General features: G+C 33.6%; 2 protein-coding genes across 3 annotated transcripts in view; one reads left to right on the top strand and one right to left on the bottom strand.

Annotated features, from left to right (window-relative positions):
* The window catches only part of LOC132757240 (uncharacterized), a 36,216-nt gene that overhangs the window by 6,310 nt on the left and 7,555 nt on the right, over nt 1-22,351 (top strand). The window lies entirely within an intron of this gene.
* On the bottom strand, nt 15,783-21,074 carry LOC132757242 (uncharacterized). 2 transcript variants are annotated; one of them, XM_060748456.1, is made up of 3 exons: nt 19,503-21,074; nt 18,412-18,473; nt 15,783-18,081 (listed from the first exon to the last, which is right to left on the bottom strand). In XM_060748456.1, the coding sequence occupies exon 3, from the start codon at nt 18,078-18,080 to the stop codon at nt 17,091-17,093; it is 990 nt and encodes a 329-aa protein (XP_060604439.1). In that variant the 5' UTR covers nt 18,081; nt 18,412-18,473; nt 19,503-21,074; the 3' UTR covers nt 15,783-17,090. The 2 variants fall into 2 exon arrangements, with proteins under 2 accessions (XP_060604439.1, XP_060604438.1); XM_060748455.1 differs by lacking the exon at nt 18,412-18,473 and having other exon boundaries at nt 19,503-21,069.

The raw sequence follows: 22,351 nt of genomic DNA, 5'->3' as shown, positions 1-22,351 counted from the left end.
GGTTCTAACTGACATTTTTCCATAAATCCCACTTTTTGCAGTATTTGTAATTATAAGGTATAACACATCTATGGATAAAATATCAAACTTGAATTAAACATAAATATGTGAACCATAAATTTCCTAAATTCTATGTGCAGTATGAAAATTGTTGTAAATCGAAACAGTTTATTCAGAAAGCAATAGAACTGTTTGCATTTAACAAAGTAACAGGCAAGTGGTTCATCTAACTCAAAATATTATTGTCCTTTTAAAGCATAAATATGAATGTATTTGAATGGTAAAGGCATTCTTAGATATTATTAATATTCAACTTTGCCATTTAGAAAAAAAATATAAAAAAATTGAAAGTGCACATAGAACTGTTTTCGCATTAACTGTTAAAAATCCATGCAATACATTTGACTTCTGAAAGGTTCTAAGTGTTAGCATGAATTTTAGGGATCAGTGTCCAAATTACCATTTTCAACAAAAGTTAGGATTATTCTGTCAAAAAACAATGTATTTATTTTTATTATAATATTTTTTTGTATTAAATTGAAATATTTATGTTTTAGAATTAGCATTGAAAAGTTAAGTTTGGAGATTACAAAGCGCATTATTATTATTAATGCGCACCTAGAATAACCTCTTTAACTAATCTTAACATGGTCTAATGTTTCTTGTACTTGCCTGTGTAATAAATTCTATTTATTATATTCATTCTTATTAGCTAAATGAATTATTTAAGGAAGCTTGATGGAGAGTGAAAATAAACTAGATCTTCGGCCGGTGGTTAAGGATGTTGACCTCAACAACTTGCCCCTCACAATGGAGTGTAGCAAAATGCCACCCAGGAAACTTTGAAATCATTCTTGTCAGGAAGCTATCCAGCTTGCTTATAGAAAATGGTGTGTTCTATCAGGTGCCTGAAATAATTCATGGAGGGGGCGCGCCTGAAATATTATCTCTTCCACTAAATCTGGAAATTGCAATATGACATCGCAATGTCATTGGACGTAAAACTCACCCAAAAAATGCAAATATTTCATACGGTGATAGTGACAGTCCATGGTGATAGCTATATATAATATTTTTTTAGTCTCAAATCAAAGCATAACTACAAGTTTCATATAGCCAGTGATAGAACTTTGTAATATATATAACTTCAAGCAAATCACAGGGATAGCAACCACATGTAGTATCGCGCACAAAGGCCACAATGATCACTGTCTAAATATTCTAACCTATAACAGAGGGAGCAATGCCTTATAGCTCAATTTAGTTCACTGTGACCATTAAAACTTTATCATATATTTTGAAGTCAAAACAAGATACACTGATAACCATACTCACTGATATTTAGTTTAGTCAAACAAAACATGTGGATAAAGCAAAGCCAGTGGTCATGATTCTCCTATACATCCAATGGTGATAGCACTCTCATAATTGGGATGGTTAAAGTACTCTCTTATAGCCCATGGTAATATCACTATCTTCAGTCAATGAATTTACTAGCCTGAATTCCAGTTTTGAATTTACTATATATTTACCTAAATTTTCTTAAAATTTTCACTGGCCCGAACTATTTTTTACTGGCAATCGGCCACCTAAATTTGATGACTGTCTCTTATAGCCTATGGTGATAGCACTCTCATAGAGCCCATGGTGATAGACAGATAGTACTTTCTTATAGCCCATGGTGATAGCACTCACAGCCAATGGTGATAGCACTCTCTTACAGCCCATGGTGATAGCACTCTCATACAACCAATGATGATAGTACCCTCATACAGCCAATGGCGATAGTACTCAATTACAGCCAATGGTGATAGTACTCAATTACAGCCAATGGTGATAGCACTCTCATTCAACCAATGGTGATAGCACTCTCTTACAGTTCATGGTGAAAGCACTCTCCTACACCCCATGGTGAAAGTACTCTCTTACAGCCCATGGTGATAGCACTCTCTTACAACCAATGGTGATAGTACCCTCATACAGCCAATGGCGATAGTACTCAATTATAGCCAATGGTGATAGCACTCTATACAACCCATGGTGAAAGCACACTCCTACAACCCATGGTGAAAGTACTTTTTTACAGTCCATGATTATAGCACCCTTATACAGCCCATGGTGAAAGCACTCTCATACAACCAATGATGATAGTATCATCATACAGCCAATGGTGATAGCACTCACATACAGCCAATGGTGATAGCACTCTCTTACAGCCAATGGTGACAGCCTTTGGTGATAGCACTGTCATACAACCCATGGTGATAGCACTGTCATACAACCCATGGTGATAGCACTCTCATACAGCCCATGGTGATAGCACTCTTTTACACCCCATGGTGAAAGTACTCTTTTACAGTCCATGATTATAGCACCCTCATACAACCAATGATGATAGTACCAGTACCCTTTTATATCTAATGGTGATAGCACTCTCTTACACAGCTAATGGTGAAAGCACTCTCATACAGCCCTCGGTGATAGCACTCTCTTTCAGCCTTTGTGATAGCACTCTCTTACAGCCCTTGGGTGAAATAGCACTTTTTCTTAAACAGCCCTTGGTGAATAGCACCTCTCTTACATGCCCTTTTAGTGATAGCACTCCTCTTACAATGCCCTTGGTGATAGCACTCTTATAACACCTTGTGATAGCGATCTCTTACAAACCTTGGTGATAGCACTCTCATACAACCCATGGTGATAGCACTCTTATACAACCCTTGGTGATAGCACTCTCTTACAACCCTTAGTGATAGCACTCTCTTACAACCCTTGGTGAGAGCACTCTCATACAGCCCTTGGTGATAGCGCTCTTATACAACCCTTGGTGATAGCACTCTCATACAGCCCTTGGTGATAGCGCTCTTATAGCAACCCATGGTGATAGCACTCTCAGTAAGCCCTTGGTGATTAGCACTCTCTTACAGCCCTTATGATAGCATCTCATACAGCCTTGGTGATAGCGCGCCCTTTATACAACCTTGGTGATAGCACTCTCATACAGCCCGTTGGGTGATAAGCGCTCTTATACAACCTTGGTGATAGTACTCTCTTACAGCCCTTGGTGATAGCACTCTCATACAACCCATGGTGAAAGCACTCTTATACAACCCATGGGAACAGCACTCTCATACAGCCCATGGTGATTTATAGAATCTATCATTGGGTTAGACAGAGGACAGGGAAATCCCAACCCGAGGGTGATCGGTTCCTCGGGAACGAACATTGGCGAGTTCCCAATGGAACCGATTGCCCGAGGGTTGGGATTTCCCTATCCTCTATCTAACCCAATGATTGATTATTTTTCTCACTCACCTGGACACAATAAATATCAGTAGAATCTACTTGCTACGCCTAGTTTTAAAAAGCGGGGCGGGGATTTTGCCATATTTTAAAGTGTGCTATTTTTAGTACAGATCATTATTGACAAGGGCGGACCTAGGTAGAGTAGGACTCATTGCAGTGTGAAAGTTAATATCAAGCTTTTTTGATTCCGTGAACAATTTAATAGATAAGCTCACATATTTTTAATACATTTTGACGTTTCATTTTTGTTTACATAGGAGTGAATCACATATGTGTAGGAATACGTTTTTAGAAGTGCTGCACGTTGAGTGTGAGATAAGCCCATGTGAGATAAAATTTTCCAACACCGCTTTTTTTAGTAACATTTATGGAATTTTCTATCTGCTTAGTGAGAAAGCACTCTCTTACAGTCCATGGTGATAGAACTTTCTTACAGCCAAAGGTGATACAAAACAATAAAGGCCACAATGATTGCACTAGCTCTTATCTTTAAACTCAAACTAAGAGCAGTTATAACTACAACTGTCAATGCTATATAAATGTTGCTTATATACCCTATAACATACCGCTGTCCTCACACAATGCACAGTGAGGAGCAATGCAAGAGCACTATTACCTATCTTTAACCTCAAGCAAAGCACAGTGATAACCAAGAGCAATGCAGTAAAGGTCATACAGCCAATGGTGATAGCACTATCTTCTATCTTTAACCTCAAGCAAAGCACAGTGATAATCAAAGGCATCACAGCCAATTCTATATCTTTAACCTCAAGCTAAGCACAACCAAGAGCAATGCAGTATAGGCTGTAAAGCCAATGGTGACAACACTATCTTATATCTTTAATCTGAAGCAAAGCATGGTGATAACCAAGACCAATGTAGTATAGCTCATACAGCCCAAGACGAATAATAATATCTAACATTTTAGCAACATGAAAAATAATGCTATAACCACAAAATATGAAAATAAAGATCAACAAGAATAGGCGGCATTCAGCTACACATCCTATACACAGGACCACCCAAAAGGAGCCCAGTGGGAAACCAAACAGGCCAGGGCGAACAGGCAATGCCATATACATATATACTTGTAGCTAAATATAAAAATGTACTGTATCATATATCACAGAGATAATCAGAAACAATACAGCTCATATAGCCCACAGTGATGTGATACAGCATCTTAAACTTCCATTACAAAAACAATAAGTAAAGGCCATACAGCCCGATGTTGAAAGAATGTTTTTTTTAAGGGTCATATAACAACCAAAGTAATCTAATGTTTAAAAACAACCAAAAAAAGGGATCATATAGTGGCAAAGCAATTGTCCATACTAGTAATGCATGTAGGGCAGGAATCAGCCCACAGTTATAAACCCTATTTCATAATTTTCAACTTAAAAAACGGCAAGGGGATAACCACCAAACAATCTGTATTGTTTTACAGCCCCTTAAATCAGCCAAAAAACTATTTTTTCAATGAAAGAAAGTTTTAAAGAATTTAATATTAACTTTTTCCAATACAAATATTTAAACACACCCAGACAAAATACCTAAAAGAAACCGTAGCAAGGCAATCAAATTCAGGGTTAATCTTGGAAGTAAGTGTGTAAAAATGCAATTGTAATTTTATTGTGTCACCATGAATAAATATTAAAAAACTCTATAGGAACTTTAAAAAAAAGTTATTGGGGGGGGGTGAAAAGCTATAATTGATGTATTATTGTATATCTGCTGCAAAAATCATTATCTAAGTCTGAAAATCAATAATTCCAAAAAACCTGTTGAAAGAGACAGAAATGGTCCATGCAAATATTTTTATCTACATCTTGTAAATACAATTGATGATAATTGAAACCATTTTGCGTTTTTGTCCCTTCAGTTTTAGAAAAAAATATATCTATTTTTTGGGAATATAATAATTATTTTTAAATTAGACTTTGACATTTGTCTAATATGGTAAAGTGTACAAAAGTGTATTTGAAAAATAGTAAACATAATGAAACCCTTGGCCCTTTGAACCCCAAGTCCCTACCTCAAAAATATTTGAAATTTAATTTGAGTGAAAGACCTGTTTGTCCCTGGTGCGCCTAATGAATACTCCAACTACATTGTTAATATGTGGGTTTTCTTTGAATCCACAGGCCCTGGTTTCTTCAAAATACCAGAGTTTTCCCAAAAAATTAGTTCTATTTCTCCTTATAGGGCAAACACTTTCTCAAACTCAACTTGAGAACTTTTGTGAGGATCCGGCTGCTAAGGAAATGGCTAGCAAGAAACCCCAGTTAAGTCAACAATATTCTTTAAAAGAACCAGTGGGTTAGAGATTTTTTCCTCAACTTTACCAAAGTACCTGGGACTCAAGTACCAATTGATCCGGGTTTTCCAGTTCAGTTAGGATGGAGTCCTCAATTACAGAAATGTAACAATCTCATTTGTGTGCTGTTTAACTTATAATTTGACAGATGTGTGCTCTTTAAAAAAAATGGTATTTCAGGGCTGAAGGAAAATTAAATAAGACACTAAAGTCCATGTCTAAATTGGTCAAAAATGAAAAGTCTTGCAAAAGACGGGCAAATTTACTTTTAAAAACAACTGAAATAGATATGTTTACCCCATAATTGCTAACACTGGGAACAGTAAAGAACTTAGTAATGACATTCTGGAATGGGTAAGATCATTGGGTTAAAATCTATGTTGGCAGAATTGAAAAAAATTTTTTGAAAGTGCTCCAGTAAACAAAAATTTTTTTTTATCACAAAACCCACAAACCCCAATTGTAAAAAATACCCTTATTTTACTAACATCAAACCAAAATTACCCTTTTGGTTTTAATGGGGTGAATTCACTACAAAAGAGTGGGAATTGGGCTTATCCAACATGATGGTTAAAAATTTTTAAGTTTAATGTTATCCAGTGTTGAAAAAATGACTGTAAATTTGTTCATGAGAGAGATCATGTTTGCATTATGAAAATAATGATACAATTGCTAATAAAATGCCACAACAAACAAGTAAATTACATTTTAAATAGCTTGATTCTGAGTAAACCCAATGGTTATTGATTTCATAGTCAAAATTTAAAAAACATTCTTTGAAAGTGGTCTTTTTTTTTTTAAAGATGAATGATTTTTTTTCCATTCTTTATAATAAAAAAATAGATTGTATTGTTTGTTTTTAAGGCTGTTTAAGAAACAAAAGCTGCAAAATTATGTGTTTTAATGAAGTGTTGGTAAACTGCTCTGACCATAATTTAATGTTTGAATTTTATACTTCCATTTTTTATGATTTTTACTATTTTTTAGTAATGAAAAATAATAGATTAAGACTTCCATGTACATGAAAATGCATGCCAAGTAACAGCTTTGAACTTCTTGTTTTTTATTACCGCATAAATATTGTTCAGGTTCATCTGGTTTGAACACTGTTTGGGATGATAAAAAAATTGATGAGTGATGCCACTAAATAATCAAGTTGAGTGTTTAAGTGACTTCTTATAGGATTAAAAAAAAAAAATGTCTCAACAACCCAGATTAATCTGATTTGACCATAACATTTAAAATGTAATGGCTTTCATATTCTGTTTACTGTTTTACCATTTATTTCTATGAAAAATACACAAAAGTTTGCAAGTATATACATGCAAAATTTTAAGCATTGACCTCCTTTTATTTTTTGAATGAAAATGAAAATATAACTACCAAAATTGTTCCTGTTCAGTCAACCGGGTTTGAATTAGTTAAATGCCGAAAGGGTTCTATGTGCAGTATGTTATAAAAAATATTTTTAAAATTCAAAATTCAGTTCTTTTAACTTAAAGCTATATTTCTCATTAACATAGATTTAAAACAAATCTTGGCTAAAAATTGGATTTTTACTTGAGTAGTAGAACATTCAAGACCACAAATCAATGGCACTTAGAACTCTTTCGCGCTTAAAATAAATACAAATTTTCAGTTTAAGTGTAAAAAGGTCCTATGTGACATTGTCCATTTTATTATCTAAATTGATTAAAAAGCATTAAAAGTATGTCTTAGAATAATATGTATAACCTTAAAATAAGTAAAAAGAGAAAATTGCATTGCACATAGAACTTGACAAAATTAACATCTTTTCACTTTATGTTAATGCGACATGGTTCTAAGTGACATTTTATCAAAATATCTTATTTTTTTTTACCATATTAATTATTTCAAACTTATAAAATTCATTTATATGACAAAATTTTTGTATCTAAACACAGAAATAAAGCAAAATAACTTGTTTTTCAAAAAAAATAAATCAAGTTTTTTGTCTCTCCTGTAAAATTTTGTGAAATGCAGATAGAACCCTTTCGCTTTCACCACTCGATTTCTACTCCAATAAAACAAAAAATCATAATTCTACTTAATATTTAAAATGATTATTGGTAACTGAAAAAAAATGTGTTGCTATTTTTTGAAATGCTGTAATTTACAGTATAACTTGACAGGTGCGGAACTAAATTTCCTCTAAGGTCATTCAGTTATAAAAGATAGATGTCTATTTCGTCATCAGAATATTTGACAAGGGTGATTAACCAATCATTGTGCATGATCAAAAGGTCTGTCGACACAGAGGCATACAAGGAGCAATAAAAATCGTCAGTTCACAGTGTGACAGGAACATTTGGTGCATATTAGGAACAATTGAAATTGATAATGCACAGTATTAGACATGAGTAGTAAGAACTAGATATTGTGTGAATAAATTATGCAAATTAGATTTTTGAGCAGCCCAATAAAATGTTTTGTGCCTGCAGTTAATATTAGGCTACGATTACAAAGTTAATAAATAACCACGCACGATTCATACGTTGACAGACATGTTAACAAATTTACTTTTCAAAATAGTTTGCTTATATTTTTGAAATGGTGTTACATCAAATTATAACATATATGTTCACACCTTTTAATTTTGAAAAAGGTCAGAAATCAACTGCAAAAATTTAAAATTACATGTACTATTAAAACAGCGTGCTTAGTAGATTTTTTCATAATAATGATAATTTATCGGCCGTTCAATAATTAACAGTGCCAATTATGTCGTCTGGTGCGTTTGTTTATTTAATTGCATTATTTGATTGTGAAACTTTGTTAAATAATACATGTGTATTTATTTAATCTGTGAAATATTGTTTAATTACATTAAGATGAGACTTTAATGTTACATAGCATTTGTTTGGAGTAACGAGCATCACTGGCCTGAAGTGGTGCGACCAGTAGACGTTGATTTTTTATTCTGTTTCTTTATTATTATTTTTTTTTTTTTTTTTTTTTTTTTTTTTGATATTGTTTACGTATTTGGAAACCAGAATAAAATCTCTCTCTACACCTCCTGTGAAAATTAAATTGTCTGATCAAAATACTTTATTATAATAAATTTCGCTACGATTCAACTAGATTTATCATAAATCTAAAGATGTGGGGAAATGACATCACGCGCACCTGTTTTTATATGGCCAATACACAAACATGGCCGCGCCTACCGATTTGTAGAAATCGGTGATTTAGCGATTTAAATTTTGTTATCATTCGTTTAATATTATAATTTGGCGGCAGAAAATTTGCAGATTTATTATTTATAGTATTCTTTTTCTGAAATCAAGTTTCTATTCTAACCTTGTCTTTCCCTTTAAGTAAAAGAATAAATAAACTATGTATGGGAAGCTGTGTTCCCTATTAGGGTACAAGTAAAGTGGGTCCTTTCTTAACATGCACTGTTTAGCAATAAATTTAAGGGAATTAATGCAGACTTAAAAAGCACTAAATTATAATTAGGACTGAAAAAGCACTAAATTAAAATTATACAATGTATTTTGAATCTTTACACCCTTGGGAGTACATGTCTGACGGATACACTGTTTTAACAGATAGTTGGTCCTGATGAAATGTATCAAACTAGATTCAACAAATTTGAAAAATGGAAGCATTTCGTTTGACAAAATATAGTTTAAACCCCAATGGTAAAAGTGATGCACTAATAGTGTTTTAGATATATATTTGATGAAAATGGTACAAAATATGAGTACAAAATATGATACAAAATAGCAATATTAATGATTTTAATTGCCATCCATAGGGAAATAATTTCATGTTTTTATTGAGTTGCTGATGAATAATTTAATATAAGTTAATCTGTTCAGTGGACTGTGTGATGGTTTATTGACAGTAAGGAAACATCAAATATTATTTGAGAGCATTGAGAGTAATATTAGAAAATTAATTTCATTAATTTGGTAGCCTAATTTTGAGAGAGTCTCTGTCCCTCCCAATATATACTTTGATTCTTATGCTGCAGTCTCACTTACTCCCAGCTGAGCCCAGGACCACCCCGGTAAATTATTGAGATGATCGGGGATGATCCTGGGTGAAATTATTGTTGCAGTCACACTTACCACTAGTTACTACGGTAATTCCCAACTAACCACCAAGGAAGTGATACGGACCATCCAGGCAGAGCCCAGGTGAAGATACGGTTCATGCCGGCGCTTCCCCAGTGTGGTTCCCGGATTACGCCGGCAGAGACCAGGTTTACCCAGGCAGAGCCACGGTCAATCCAGGCAGAGCCTTGGTAGAATTCCGGTGGATTAAAAACACAGGAAAATTATTACATACTGTAACACCAACGAATATTCGCGACCAATTAATATTCGCTTTATTAACGGATGGCCACGAAGTGCGAATATTTGTTTGCGCGAATAAGTCCGCACGATTTCGCGAATAAATTGGAGAGAAATTTTTATTTTAGACGTTGTTCATGCAAAGCTACTTGTTTGGACCTATAAAATTTTTGTTTGAATAAATCGTTTGACAAAAGTGGGAAAACTATTGAGCATCACAAAAGGCTATTGTTTTTGGATCCTATAAAATAATTGTTAGACAAAGGTGGTATAAACCTATCGGGCATCACAAAAGGGTATTGGGTGTACATAATTACAAACAGTGAAATACAAGATGGTTTCATACTAGTATCGATTTTTACCAGTCAAATTTAACAGCCTGTCTAGCTCAGTTGGTTAGATTGCGCGACTTGTATAACATAATTTTCTCGGCGTTGGTTCGATCCCTGATTGGAGAAGGTATTTTTTCTGAGGGTTTATTTTTTATCAACCACCCTTTTAACGGCATGTTTAGAAATGAAGACGAACGATGCGTACATGTACATATATAGAGAAAATGTTTTGCTGAATTGTGATCACAGTTCACTTACCAATACAATATAAGGCTAGCGTATCGTAAACCTATTTAAGACACCAATAATGACCTCAGTTATTGAAGATTAATAGTCGGCTAATGGAATTTACGGCCCCATCGAGACTTTCCAATCCGCGAATATTTTTTTTTCGGAAATCAAGAAAACGCGGAAATTAATATTCGCGAATATGTCCGACCTCGGCAAAACGCGAAAATTTGTATTTGCGAATATAAATTGGGTTACAGTATACATATACATAATTTTCGTAATGCCCCCCCCCCCGAAGGATGAGCATATAGTCGCTGCTATGTCAGTCCATCCTTTCACCTGTCTATCAGCTTTTCTTGTAATAATTGCCCTTTGTTTATTTTTACATTTTGAACTTTGTCTGGGACGTAACAGATATCAACATGAAACTCTGTAGGTAGATAGATCTCATTGAGTAGAAGTGCATTGTTTAAGAACCTTTAGAAATGCCAGCGTTGTCTTATTTTGAAGTTATTGCCCTTTGTTCATTTTTACACCTTGAATTTTACCCAACACATAACTCTGAAACTATAAGAGATATCATCACGAAACTTTATAGATAGATAGATCTCATGGAATATAAAGTGCAGTGCAAAAAACATAACTCTGCCTTGCCTAATTTTGGATTTTTTGCCCTTTTTCATTTTTTTATACTTTCCTGTGTCCAAAACCTTCTCTGAGGGAGCATCACCCGGTTCAACCTGTTCTTGTGAAAAAGATTAAGTTCAATTCAATTTACCATGCATGGTACATAGCAGAGGCTATCTGTAGGGACAGATTTCTGTCTTCTAGATGATTAAGTCAGATGCTGTTAAGTTATGGTTCTGGTAAGGAAGAGCACGAGGCATTTTAGGGGAAAATATTAGCATTTTTAGGGGAAAATATACCTATTTTGGGCTAGGGGAAACAGCCTTTATTCGCCTGTAAAATACAGTGAAAAAAATCACTGGTATCTACAACATATTATCCTGTGGCCATATCATATAAATGACAATACCAAAGCATTTTAGAGACTTAAAGTTTTATAGCCCACCAAACAATTATTTTCAGGGGCGTCGCTTAAAGTTTAAATTCATGTGCAGACCATATTCTAGGTGGGTATAGGGGCAAACTCTTTCCTCTCAATACAGGTGGCAAAGGCTGATTACTTTCAGTTCTTACAGGTTAAAGTTCAAATAAATAACTTATATTTTCTTTAATACATTTTGTGTACTTTATTTTGTATACTTCATAGTTTTCAAATACGCGAATTATTTTTGGAGAGCATAATTCCTTTGGTCTATCTGTTAAGAAGTCTCCATTTGTTTATTTGTCACAAACATTGACCATTAACTTTAACAAAGTCCTTCCATCAAGAGCATCTAAACATCAAAGGTACATGCACCTTGATGAGCACTCCAGGCCAGATCCTTATTTACAAGAATTTGTAACAGAGTTACCAACGTCCCCCGCCTCGGGGAAGTTTTATATGAAGCATAAAATTGTGCTATTTCAAAAGATTGAGGTATGGATCTCAGGACTTCCAGGTGTTCTACTTGAAATATCGTTTTATTATTGTGACTATTTGTGCCAAGTTATTTCAAAATCCATTGAACTATGAATAAGTTCTAGATCGGACACAAAATATACCCTATAACAGGCTATGTTAATTTTTTACCTCTAAGTGTGACCTTGACCTTGGAGGTAGGGATGCAGGTGTTGCGCATGACACATCCTCTTATTATAGTGACTATTTGTGCCAAGTATTTTCAAAATCCTTTGATGTATGAATAAGTTATGGACCGGACACAAAATATACCCTTTAACAGACTATGTTAATCTTTGACCTCCAAGTGTGACTTGTTAATCTTTGACCTTGGAGGTAGGTGACCAGTTTTTGCGCATGACAAATCATCTGACTATTTTGAACAATTGTGGCAAGTATTTACAAAATCCCTTCATAGATAAGAAAGTTATGGACCAGACACGACATATCCCCTCAAATAGACAAGTTGACCTTGAATGAGCAAGTGCGACTTTGACCCTCAAGGTAGGGGTCTGGTTGTTGCGCATGACACATTGTCTTATTATAACAAACTTTGTGCCAAATTATCAAATTCCTTTGATAAATGACAAAGTTATGGAACGGACACGAAAGTGTGACGGACAGACGGATGGAAAGACGGACGGAAGGAGCCTATTTCTATATTCCCCTTTTTTCTTCGAAAAGGCGGGGGACAATAAGGAAAATGTCTTCAAGTCAGTACTTTAACCCGCTTAACATGTGCTTAAACCATTTAAATTGATTAAAACTATTTCTGTGTTCTTGAAATTGGCGTAAATCATGATTAACTGGAGGGTAAACAATGCATTTCAAAGACAAAGCCCCAATATTTCTGAAATTTCTTTTGAAATTGTGAATTTTTTTCCACCACTTTGTGAAAAAAGTGCAATTTTGAATTGTGAAGGGGCCTTATATCGGCCCCTGTTATAGAAGGACAAAAAAGCCCTGGACTAAACCAGCATTTAGGAAATGGTAACTTACTAAGTTCTTGTATTGACTATCTGATAGAATTTAAATAATGGCATCTTTCAACATCATTTGCTGTTCCCTGACCAATTGGGAAGTGACGCTCTACATAAAATGTATTTATAACCTTTGATGCGTTTAGAAAATTATATAAGATTCTAGAAGTAATCAAGTTTCACTTAGATTAGCCAAAATCCAAAATTGTCAGAATCCCAGTGAATCCTTAAATGAGTACAAAGTGAACATACAAAATTTGATTTAATCAATTTGTTGAAAATTAACACTAATGGTAACAAATTAAAATGAAAAGAAACAATTATGGTAAATTGACAGGATTTATTTACGGGTACTCAAATCAACTACATGAATTAATGAAGAAATAGTACCATCTTCTTTTTCAAAACTAAACCATAAAAGGAAATTTCTATGAAATATCACCAATCAGACATGAAAACCAGACTATGAAATATCAACAATCAGGACTGAAAACCAGACTATGAAATATAAACAATCAAACATGAAAACCAAGACCTATGAAATATCAACAGGAAGTCAGGCATGAAAAACCAGACTATGAAATATCTGAACAATCAGGCAATGTAAAAACCAGACTATGGAAATATCAACAATCAGACATGAAAACCACGACTATGAAATATCAATAATCAGATATGAAAATCAGACTATGAAATATCAACAAATCAGACATTGAAAACAGACTATGAAAATATCAACAATGCAGACATGAAAACCAGACTATATGAATATATCAACTAATTCAGACAATGAAAACGCAGACTATGAAATATCAACAATCAAACATGAAAAAACCAGACTATGAAATATCAATAATCAGACATTGAAACCAAGACTATGAAAATATCAACAATCAGACATGGAAAACCAGACTATGAATGATATCAACAATTCAGACATAACAACCAGACTATATGAAATATCAACAAATCAAACATCGAAACCAGACTATGAAATATCAACAATCAAACATGAAAAACCAGACTATGAAATATCAACAATTCAAACATGAAAACCAGACTATTGAAATATCAACAAATCAGGCATGAAAACCAGACTATGAAATATCAACAATCAGACATTGAATAACCAGGCTATGAATATCAACCATAGAGCATGAAAACCAGACTTATGAAATACTCAACAATCAGATACATGAAAACCAGACTATGAAATTTATCAACGGAATCAGACATGTAAACCAGACTATATGAAATATCAACAATCAAACATGAAAACCAGACTATGAAATATCAACAATCAGACATGAAAACCAGACTATGAAATACTGTATTCCTAGAAAAGATTTCGCGCATTTTAAGTTAGCGGTTTTCGCGGTAGGCATGATTCCGCGAATCTTTATAGCCGCGAATATGCCACTTATAACAAATCCGCGAACATTTCTAGCTTCAACCAAATATATCATAAAAAGTGTAGAATATTTAAATATATAGATTACTTACACAAAACTAACATATAAACACAGGTGTTATAGAAATGTGTAAAGAATTATTTATGTATGATACTAGTTTGCAGGCTGAAAAAGAAAAAATCAATTATTAGTAATTAACATGCTTATTGACGTTATTTGGCTAGTCACGGACGTTGACAAACGCATTTTACAGTTTGCGAACATTGAATGACTTGGATTTATTTTGCTTGGAGTATGGTGTAATCCTTTGTTAAAAGTACAATAGCGATCAAGTGCTACATTGATAAACAGTTGTTATAATAAAAAGCTATGTACAGTCCGATAATGTGTAAAAATGTGTAAAAAAATACGTATCGAAATTATGACAGATAAAGTCAGGTATGATTTAAATGAGAATCAAAGCTAACGGGTCAGACTAAATCTTTACTTAATAACATAATGAAAAAGGTGATGGAAATATGAATTTTGTTCACAGGAACAAAAAAACCGACCTTTTGTTTTTTTTTTTTTTTTTCGACTAGTCAATAGATGAAAATGTATCGAGTAACGTTGCGCTTTGGGCGCGACTTGTCAAAGAAAAAAATAATTAAAACACCCAACAGGCAAGTCATGCATAAAAACGTAGGCCTCCAAAAACGTAATTTAGGGCCGTAGCGACTTATCATTCGCGGAATTCGCGGTTACTACATTTCCGCGAAAGTTTGTCTCCGCGAAAATGCCGTCGTTGTGAAAAACGCGAAATATTGTATCCGCGAACATTTCTAGGAATACAGTATCAACAATCAGACATGAAAACCAGACTATGAAATATCAACAATTAGACATGAAAACCAGACTATGAAATATCAACAATCAGACATGAAAACCAGACTATGAATTATCAACAATCAGACATGAAAACCAGACTATGAATTATCAACAATCAAACATGAAAACCAGACTATGAAATATCAACAATCAGACATGAAAACCAGACTATATGAAATATCAACAATCAGACATGAAAACCAGACTATGAAATATCAACAATCAAACATGAAAACCAGACTATGAAATATCAATAATCAAACATGAAAACCAGACTATGAAATATCAACAATCAGACATGAAAGCCAGACTATGAAATATCAACAATCAAACATGCAAACCAGACTATGAAATATCAACAATCAGACATGAAAACCAGACTATGAAATATCAACAATCAGACATGAAAACCAGACTATGAAATATCAACAATCAGACATGAAAGCCAGACTATATGACAGTTTGCTTTATCTCTTTCATATATGGAATTATGGATGACATACACATATGTATCAAAAAGTGTTTCTTATGACAAGAAATTTGCTATTTGAAAAATAAAAATGATGTTGAGCACGAATGTTGGTGTCATAATCTAGCTTGTAGCTACCACTCATTTGTCTCACTGTCTTGCTTTAGTCATTTCCACATATTTTGCATACCTTTTTATGTCCTTGTATTTATCAGTACAGATAAGAGTGTGGTGATATGAATCTTTGCAGCATTGTTTCTCCCCCTTATATTAAGTGACATTGAATAACACTGAAAAGCGTCTCCTGCTCTACCTTCTTGTTCCATGCATTTTCCGAGAATATTTAGAGCTGTTTCCCGATGTCCAAGGTTTAGTTCCTCTTTTATGGTTCTGATAAGTTTGAAGAGCGCAGCTTGTTTCTGGTCATGTCTTCCTAAATGGCTGTAAACTTTGTATTGTAGAAAGTAAAGGTAAGGGAGGGAATCCACCACAGCACTATCCATCCATGTGTTGTCTTCTTCTGTACGAAACATTCTATCCTCTTGTGTAGATCTAAACATTTCATATCTGAGTTCATTTGGTACACCGTGAATTTCACATGGCATAAATGTAACACATGATGCTGTTGTATACTGTAAGATTTCTTCATTATGATTGTCACATAAATTGATTGAATCCTGGTCCAAATGGTTTCCTTCTTAAATAGATGGCAAATACAGACAGACTCAACAATTTGTAGATCATATTTTCTTTCAATCTCACTGAGTACTAGGCCTGCTTTTTGTATTTTTTGAACACAGTATAAGATTGAAGCTAGTTTCAGTTTATTTGATGCAACATCTGTATTCAGACCAAGTTGAAAGAGTTTGAGGGTATCTGCTGATACAGTGTTGTAATGATAGATGTTTAGTGAAGCCAGGACAGATCCAAGTGTTGTACAATACCATGGTAACAGAAAATGACTGGCTGTCTTATCTAATCCTTCATATTGACAGTTGATTGTCTTCGATACATAGTTCTTTAATATTTCTACAGCTCCATTAGGACTACTGTCCTTAAGATGATTATTAATTCTTTTCAGTGTCATATATATATGTTTAGCTAGACTAAATAATAGTGATCCTGAAATAATGTCACTTGTCTTGATTGTACCTAAATTAAAAACCTTACGTTGCAGCCTGGAACCAAGATCACATTTAATCCAAAGAAGTGCTACTCCTTCACTGTTGATGATATTGCTTAATATTTCCAGGATATATGGTTTGACTGCAGGTGAAATTTTCCCCCTCATTAATTGTTCCCAGGTATGATAAAATGTGGACAATTTTCATTAATGATATTGTTGTACAGGAGATATAAACACAGTGATAGACAAGAAAGTAAGTTATTTTCTCTCCAGATGTTAGAATGTGCATTAGAAATGCAATGGAAGAGTACAGTTTTACACATAAAGCTTGTAATAACATCTTTAAACAGTGGATTTATAAATGTTTTTAAAATCATTTTCATTAAGACATAACAGCGAATCTGCGTAATATTCAGGTTAAACATTAAACACCTTTCTGCTAAAGATGTTGATATTCTCCATTCAAGTTGCTCATGTTCACTGCCTCTACATCCAACACCAACAACGAAGCATCCAGTTCTGCTGCAATATTGTTTCATTTCAGCAGATGGCCATTGACCTTCACCTTGCTGATCCAACCATTGTCTAGCTTGTTGTGGCCATGTTGTACAATGTAGAGCAAACACAGAATCTTTATCACTAATGCCTGGTTGTCCTTGTTCAAAACCTGCTGGCCCATGTATTTCACGGTTAATATTGAATAAAGATACTATAAATTTCTTTAAAAGTAATTTTCCTGTTCTGTCTTTGAATACTAAGTGATGAGATTCACCATCAAGAGGAAGAGGAGCATCATCTCTCAGCACTTGAAGTAAACAATATCCAGGAGATATAGAATTATCTTGAATCATCAATAGATTATATAAACCAGGTATCCAGTCACTCCAGTCTTGTATCACAGGGAATGCTTTATCGCAATTTAGTTGATCTAGGTCTGATTGCAAATCTATTGTAGTTGTACCCTCTGATTGACTCCCAAAAATGTATGCTGAAGCATTTTTATCAAGTAGTTGGTGAGTTATATTTTCTATTGATTCTATCAGAAGCCATGTTCTTCTCCTCTTCATCACTATTCTCTCATCAACACCTATATCAGCCAGAACCTCTGATAGCTTCATTGACACAGTCTGGTTGTAATCTGGTACTTGATACATTCTGAAAATATTATATTGATGTCATTAATGTTTTAAAATATTATTAAGTTTCTGACATATGTAATTTCTTTACTGATTTTCCATTTAAGATCACCACAATCAGATTTTTTTTATTGTTAAATGGATAAATTTTCCTTCATAGAATTTTTTATACAAATATTTATCTATCAAGTTTTGTTGTTTTATAAGCAGTGTATAAATAATATGTTTAACATTTTTTTAACATGATGTTTGTTTATCAAGTGATTGTAGAACAGAGTTATCTTCTTATAATTAAAAGAGAAAGAGGAAGTAAAATCATTTCAGAAAACCAAAGATCCTAGATACTAACATTTGCAAAATTCTCAAAATTTTGTTTCGCTTTAAAATAGTGACCTCATGATCTTTAATCTTCTGCAGATATAAACAAAAAAGTAAAACTTTGTAAACTTTAATGAATACAGACTATACTCCTGATTTAAGTGTTGATTAAAATTGATTTCAAAACAAAGTCAAAATGTTTTATTTTTATTTGTATTTTTAATTACATTGATTTTAACACCTCCCTTTGATGATGAAAACTGATTGACACAAGATATTTATACAAGATAATTTGTATTATTCTTCACAATTAAATTATGATCTGCCTTTATTAATTTAACAATCTTTGAATGTGCTTTAGCTGTAATATTGAGAATAGATTAGCATATACATGTATGTGATTTTTGCATACTGATGTAATTAAGTTATTCAACACTGTACTAGATTCATGTTTCTTGTATGTTAATACAAAAGTGTCATAATATTTTGAAGAACAACAGTTACTTTTTATGAGAATTTCTTTTTATTCATACTAAATCTGACAAACTTAAAACATTTAATACAATAAAAACATTACAATAAAAATCAACAATTTTAGCAAGGTGACACCTTGTCAATTTATATTGATAATCAACACATTATGCTTATCAAAATAAAACAAGTGTATTCAAGGGTTTCAATTAAAGAAATAATCCTTTTTTATTTTTATTCATCTTGATTTGATTAAACCCTCCCGCAACTTTAACACCGCTGAATTTTTTTTGAAATAACTTGGCACATTTGATCACCATAATGAGATGATGTGCACAGCGCAAAAATTGGGTTGCTACCCCAAGGTCAAAGTCACACTTAAAGGTCAAATGTTAAAAAGTCTTCATTTCATAATAAAAAGTCTACATTTTGTGTCCGTTCCATAACTTTTTAACCGCTGTAAATATTTTTTGAGTGCTGATTATTATCCTTCCGTTGGTATTGTTTCTTGTAGATGCAGTCAAAATATGGTCGCAAATTCAAAATTGAGCATAGCATATAATCTTTAATCAAATACAAAACTTTAACCTCTTTTTGAAATAAATTTTAATGAAACATGTCAGTAGTATACAATAATCATTAAATTATTACCTGTTTGTTTATATCTGCAGAAGATTAAAGGTCCTGAAGTCACTAGATTTTCAATATTTAAAAAGCAAAACAAAACACTTCAGGAATTTCCCAATTAGACTGGATTTATTTTTAACTTCCTCTTATGAAGATAACTCTGTTGTGCAGTTAGTTTATATCTGACATTTTTTATCTCCCTTTGATAATTTTGTTTATTTTTACACTTTGAACTTTGTCTGGGACATAACTCTATAACTATAAGAGGTATCAACATGAAACTTTGTAGGTAGATAGATCTCATTGAGTAGGTGTGCAGTGCACATGAACCGTAACTCTGCCTTGCCTAAATTTTGAATTATTTCCCTTTGTTTATTTTTACACTTTGAACATTGTCCAGGACATAACTCTTAAACTATAAGAGGTATCAACAAGAAACCCTGTAGGTAGATAGATCTCATTGAGTAGGTTTGCAGTGCACAAGAACCATAACTCTGCTGTGTCTAATGTTTGAATAATTGCCCTTTGTTTATTTTTACGCTTGAACTTTGTCCGGGACATAACTCTAAAAGTATGAGAGATATCAACATGAAACCCTGTAGGTAGATATATCTCATTAAGTAGAAGTGCATTGTAAAAGAACCATAACTCTGTCTTGCCTAATTTTGGAGTCATTGCCCTTTGTTCATTTTGACACTTGGAACGGGACATTACTCTTAAATTATAAGAGATATCAACATGAAACTTTGTAGGAAGATAGGTCTCATTGGGTAGAAGTGCATTGCTGAAGAACCATAACTCTGCCTTACCTTTTTTGAAGTTATTGCCCTTTGTTTATTTTTACTTTTTTACTTTTGTCCTGAACATAACACTAAAACTATAAGAGATATCAACATGAAACTTTGTAGGTAGATAGATCTCATTGGATAGAACTGCAATGCTTAAGAACCTAAACACAGCCTTGTCTAATTTTGGAGTTATTGCCCTTTGTTCATTTTTACACTTTGAATTTTACCCGGGACATAACTCTGAAACTATAAGAGATTCATCTGCCTTGCCTTATTTTGGAGTTTTGCCCTTTGTTCATTTTTTTTATACTTTCCTGTGTCGAAAACCTTCTTGGGGAGCATCACCCTGTTCAACCGGTTCTTGTTAAATATAATATCTATTGTTCCAGAAAAGTAATTTATGATGCTTTTCTGAAACATCCTTACGCAAGACTGGATAGAAGGGAAATGGGAAGGTTTTAATACAAACAAGTGCAGTCATTGAAAATTGTCATGATTCTTTTTAAATGAACCAGGCTTTACTGGGTTCAACTGTAGCTCCATCGTCATCCTCCGGGGCTCTGTCGGCATTCACCATAGCTCTACCAGCTGTATCATACCTCGGATCAAACATCGGTTTGTGCGGGCAGAGCTACGGTGCTTCCTCTGTGTTACCCGGTTGTTCCCAGCAGAGCTAAGGATGAAGTCAGCAAAGCTATACCTCCCAGATCATCCTGGACAACCCCGGTGATATTAGATATTTTATTCCATCCGGGGTCGAAAGTGGGGTGTGCCCAAATCATCCCGGACGTTGCTGGCAGAGTTGCGGATGTACTCTGGTTGTTCCCGGTCGTTTCCTAATCACCCCAGACGTCTACTGGGGCTCTGCAAGGATGTAAGTGAGACTGTAGGGCAAGAGTAAAATATCTACCAGTGATGTAATTTTAGCTTTGGCCCAGTGGTTAAAGAATTATTTATAGGTTGTTAAATTAATTGTCTTCTTGTTGTTTTATTGCAAGTGAAAAATTGACCACACATGACTAGCTTAATACACATATAAAGACTAGCTTAATATTCATATAAAGGCTGTCAAAGAGAAATCATTAAATATCATTATTGTTCAATCTTTTAATTAGATTTTAATAAAATTATGTGAAAAATGATGACCAAATATGTGTTAAAATTGCATAAAATCTTACCAACCAAACAAACATTAACATAATCATCCTAACTGATCAATTGGCACACCGTTTCAGCTAAATAGTGATGACAATGTAAGAAAATGGACCAGTTGTACTTATACAAGTATTGTTGTAATTAGGCCAATTTTTTTTTATATTTTGGTTTACTGATTTTTTCCAAAAAAGGGTAGGGTCGGCGGCGGGAAAAAAAAAAAAAAAAAAAAAAAAGGTTTTCATAACTATAAATGTGGTGCATACATCATATACATAGTACTTACTAGAGCAATGAAATTAAATACATCGCCGATTGTCTATTCCAAAGATTGTCTAAATACAAAAAAAAAAACACAACTTTTGCTCACATTGCCATTGTTTAAAAACACACATGAAATCTACACACGATGACTTATGACAAGTGGCAAGCCAGCCCTTCAAAAGAATCTGTCATTCTTTGATGTTTACACACTGCTGTGTAATCTGAATCATCAAAGGTGCCGAAACTCAGCTGACTTGCACTCATTTCTTTGTAGATCAGAAGTTAAAAAAAAAACTGTCAAGAAAAAATTACACATGTTTAATTATTGCCCATTGTGAAAATATTTTTATCCGATAATTAGCGAGTCAATTTTTGACATAAAAATCTATTAATAGTAAGTGCATTTTTTTATTTTGTCTGTTTGAAAACCTATTCAATCTGCTTTTAAAGACTATTTTTTTTTTTGTTAAATCTGAAAATACTGATCTTGTCAATTGCAGCAGATTTCTCTCGCTCTGTCCTTGAATGTAATTGCTTACGTAATTTGGCGTGTTTTTTTTGTTTGTTTGTTTTTGTAGTTGTTTTTTTTTTTACATTTTTACGCATTTGGACCTTAAATGCATTGATGAAATATGATCAAAGCCTAATTATAATTCTGTGAGAATGGCT

This window comes from Ruditapes philippinarum, unplaced genomic scaffold (assembly GCF_026571515.1).
Source record: "Ruditapes philippinarum isolate M1 unplaced genomic scaffold, ASM2657151v2 ctg6804_1_1_1_1, whole genome shotgun sequence".
NCBI lineage: Eukaryota > Metazoa > Mollusca > Bivalvia > Venerida > Veneridae > Ruditapes > Ruditapes philippinarum.
Note: the sequence above shows the minus strand (reverse complement) of the source record. Positions and strands in the feature narration are given on the sequence as shown.

Coding starts and splice junctions, on each gene's coding strand:
- LOC132757242 (XM_060748456.1), bottom strand. CDS start 18,080: ATGTATCAAGTACCAGATTACAACCAGACTGTGTCAATGAAGCTATCA.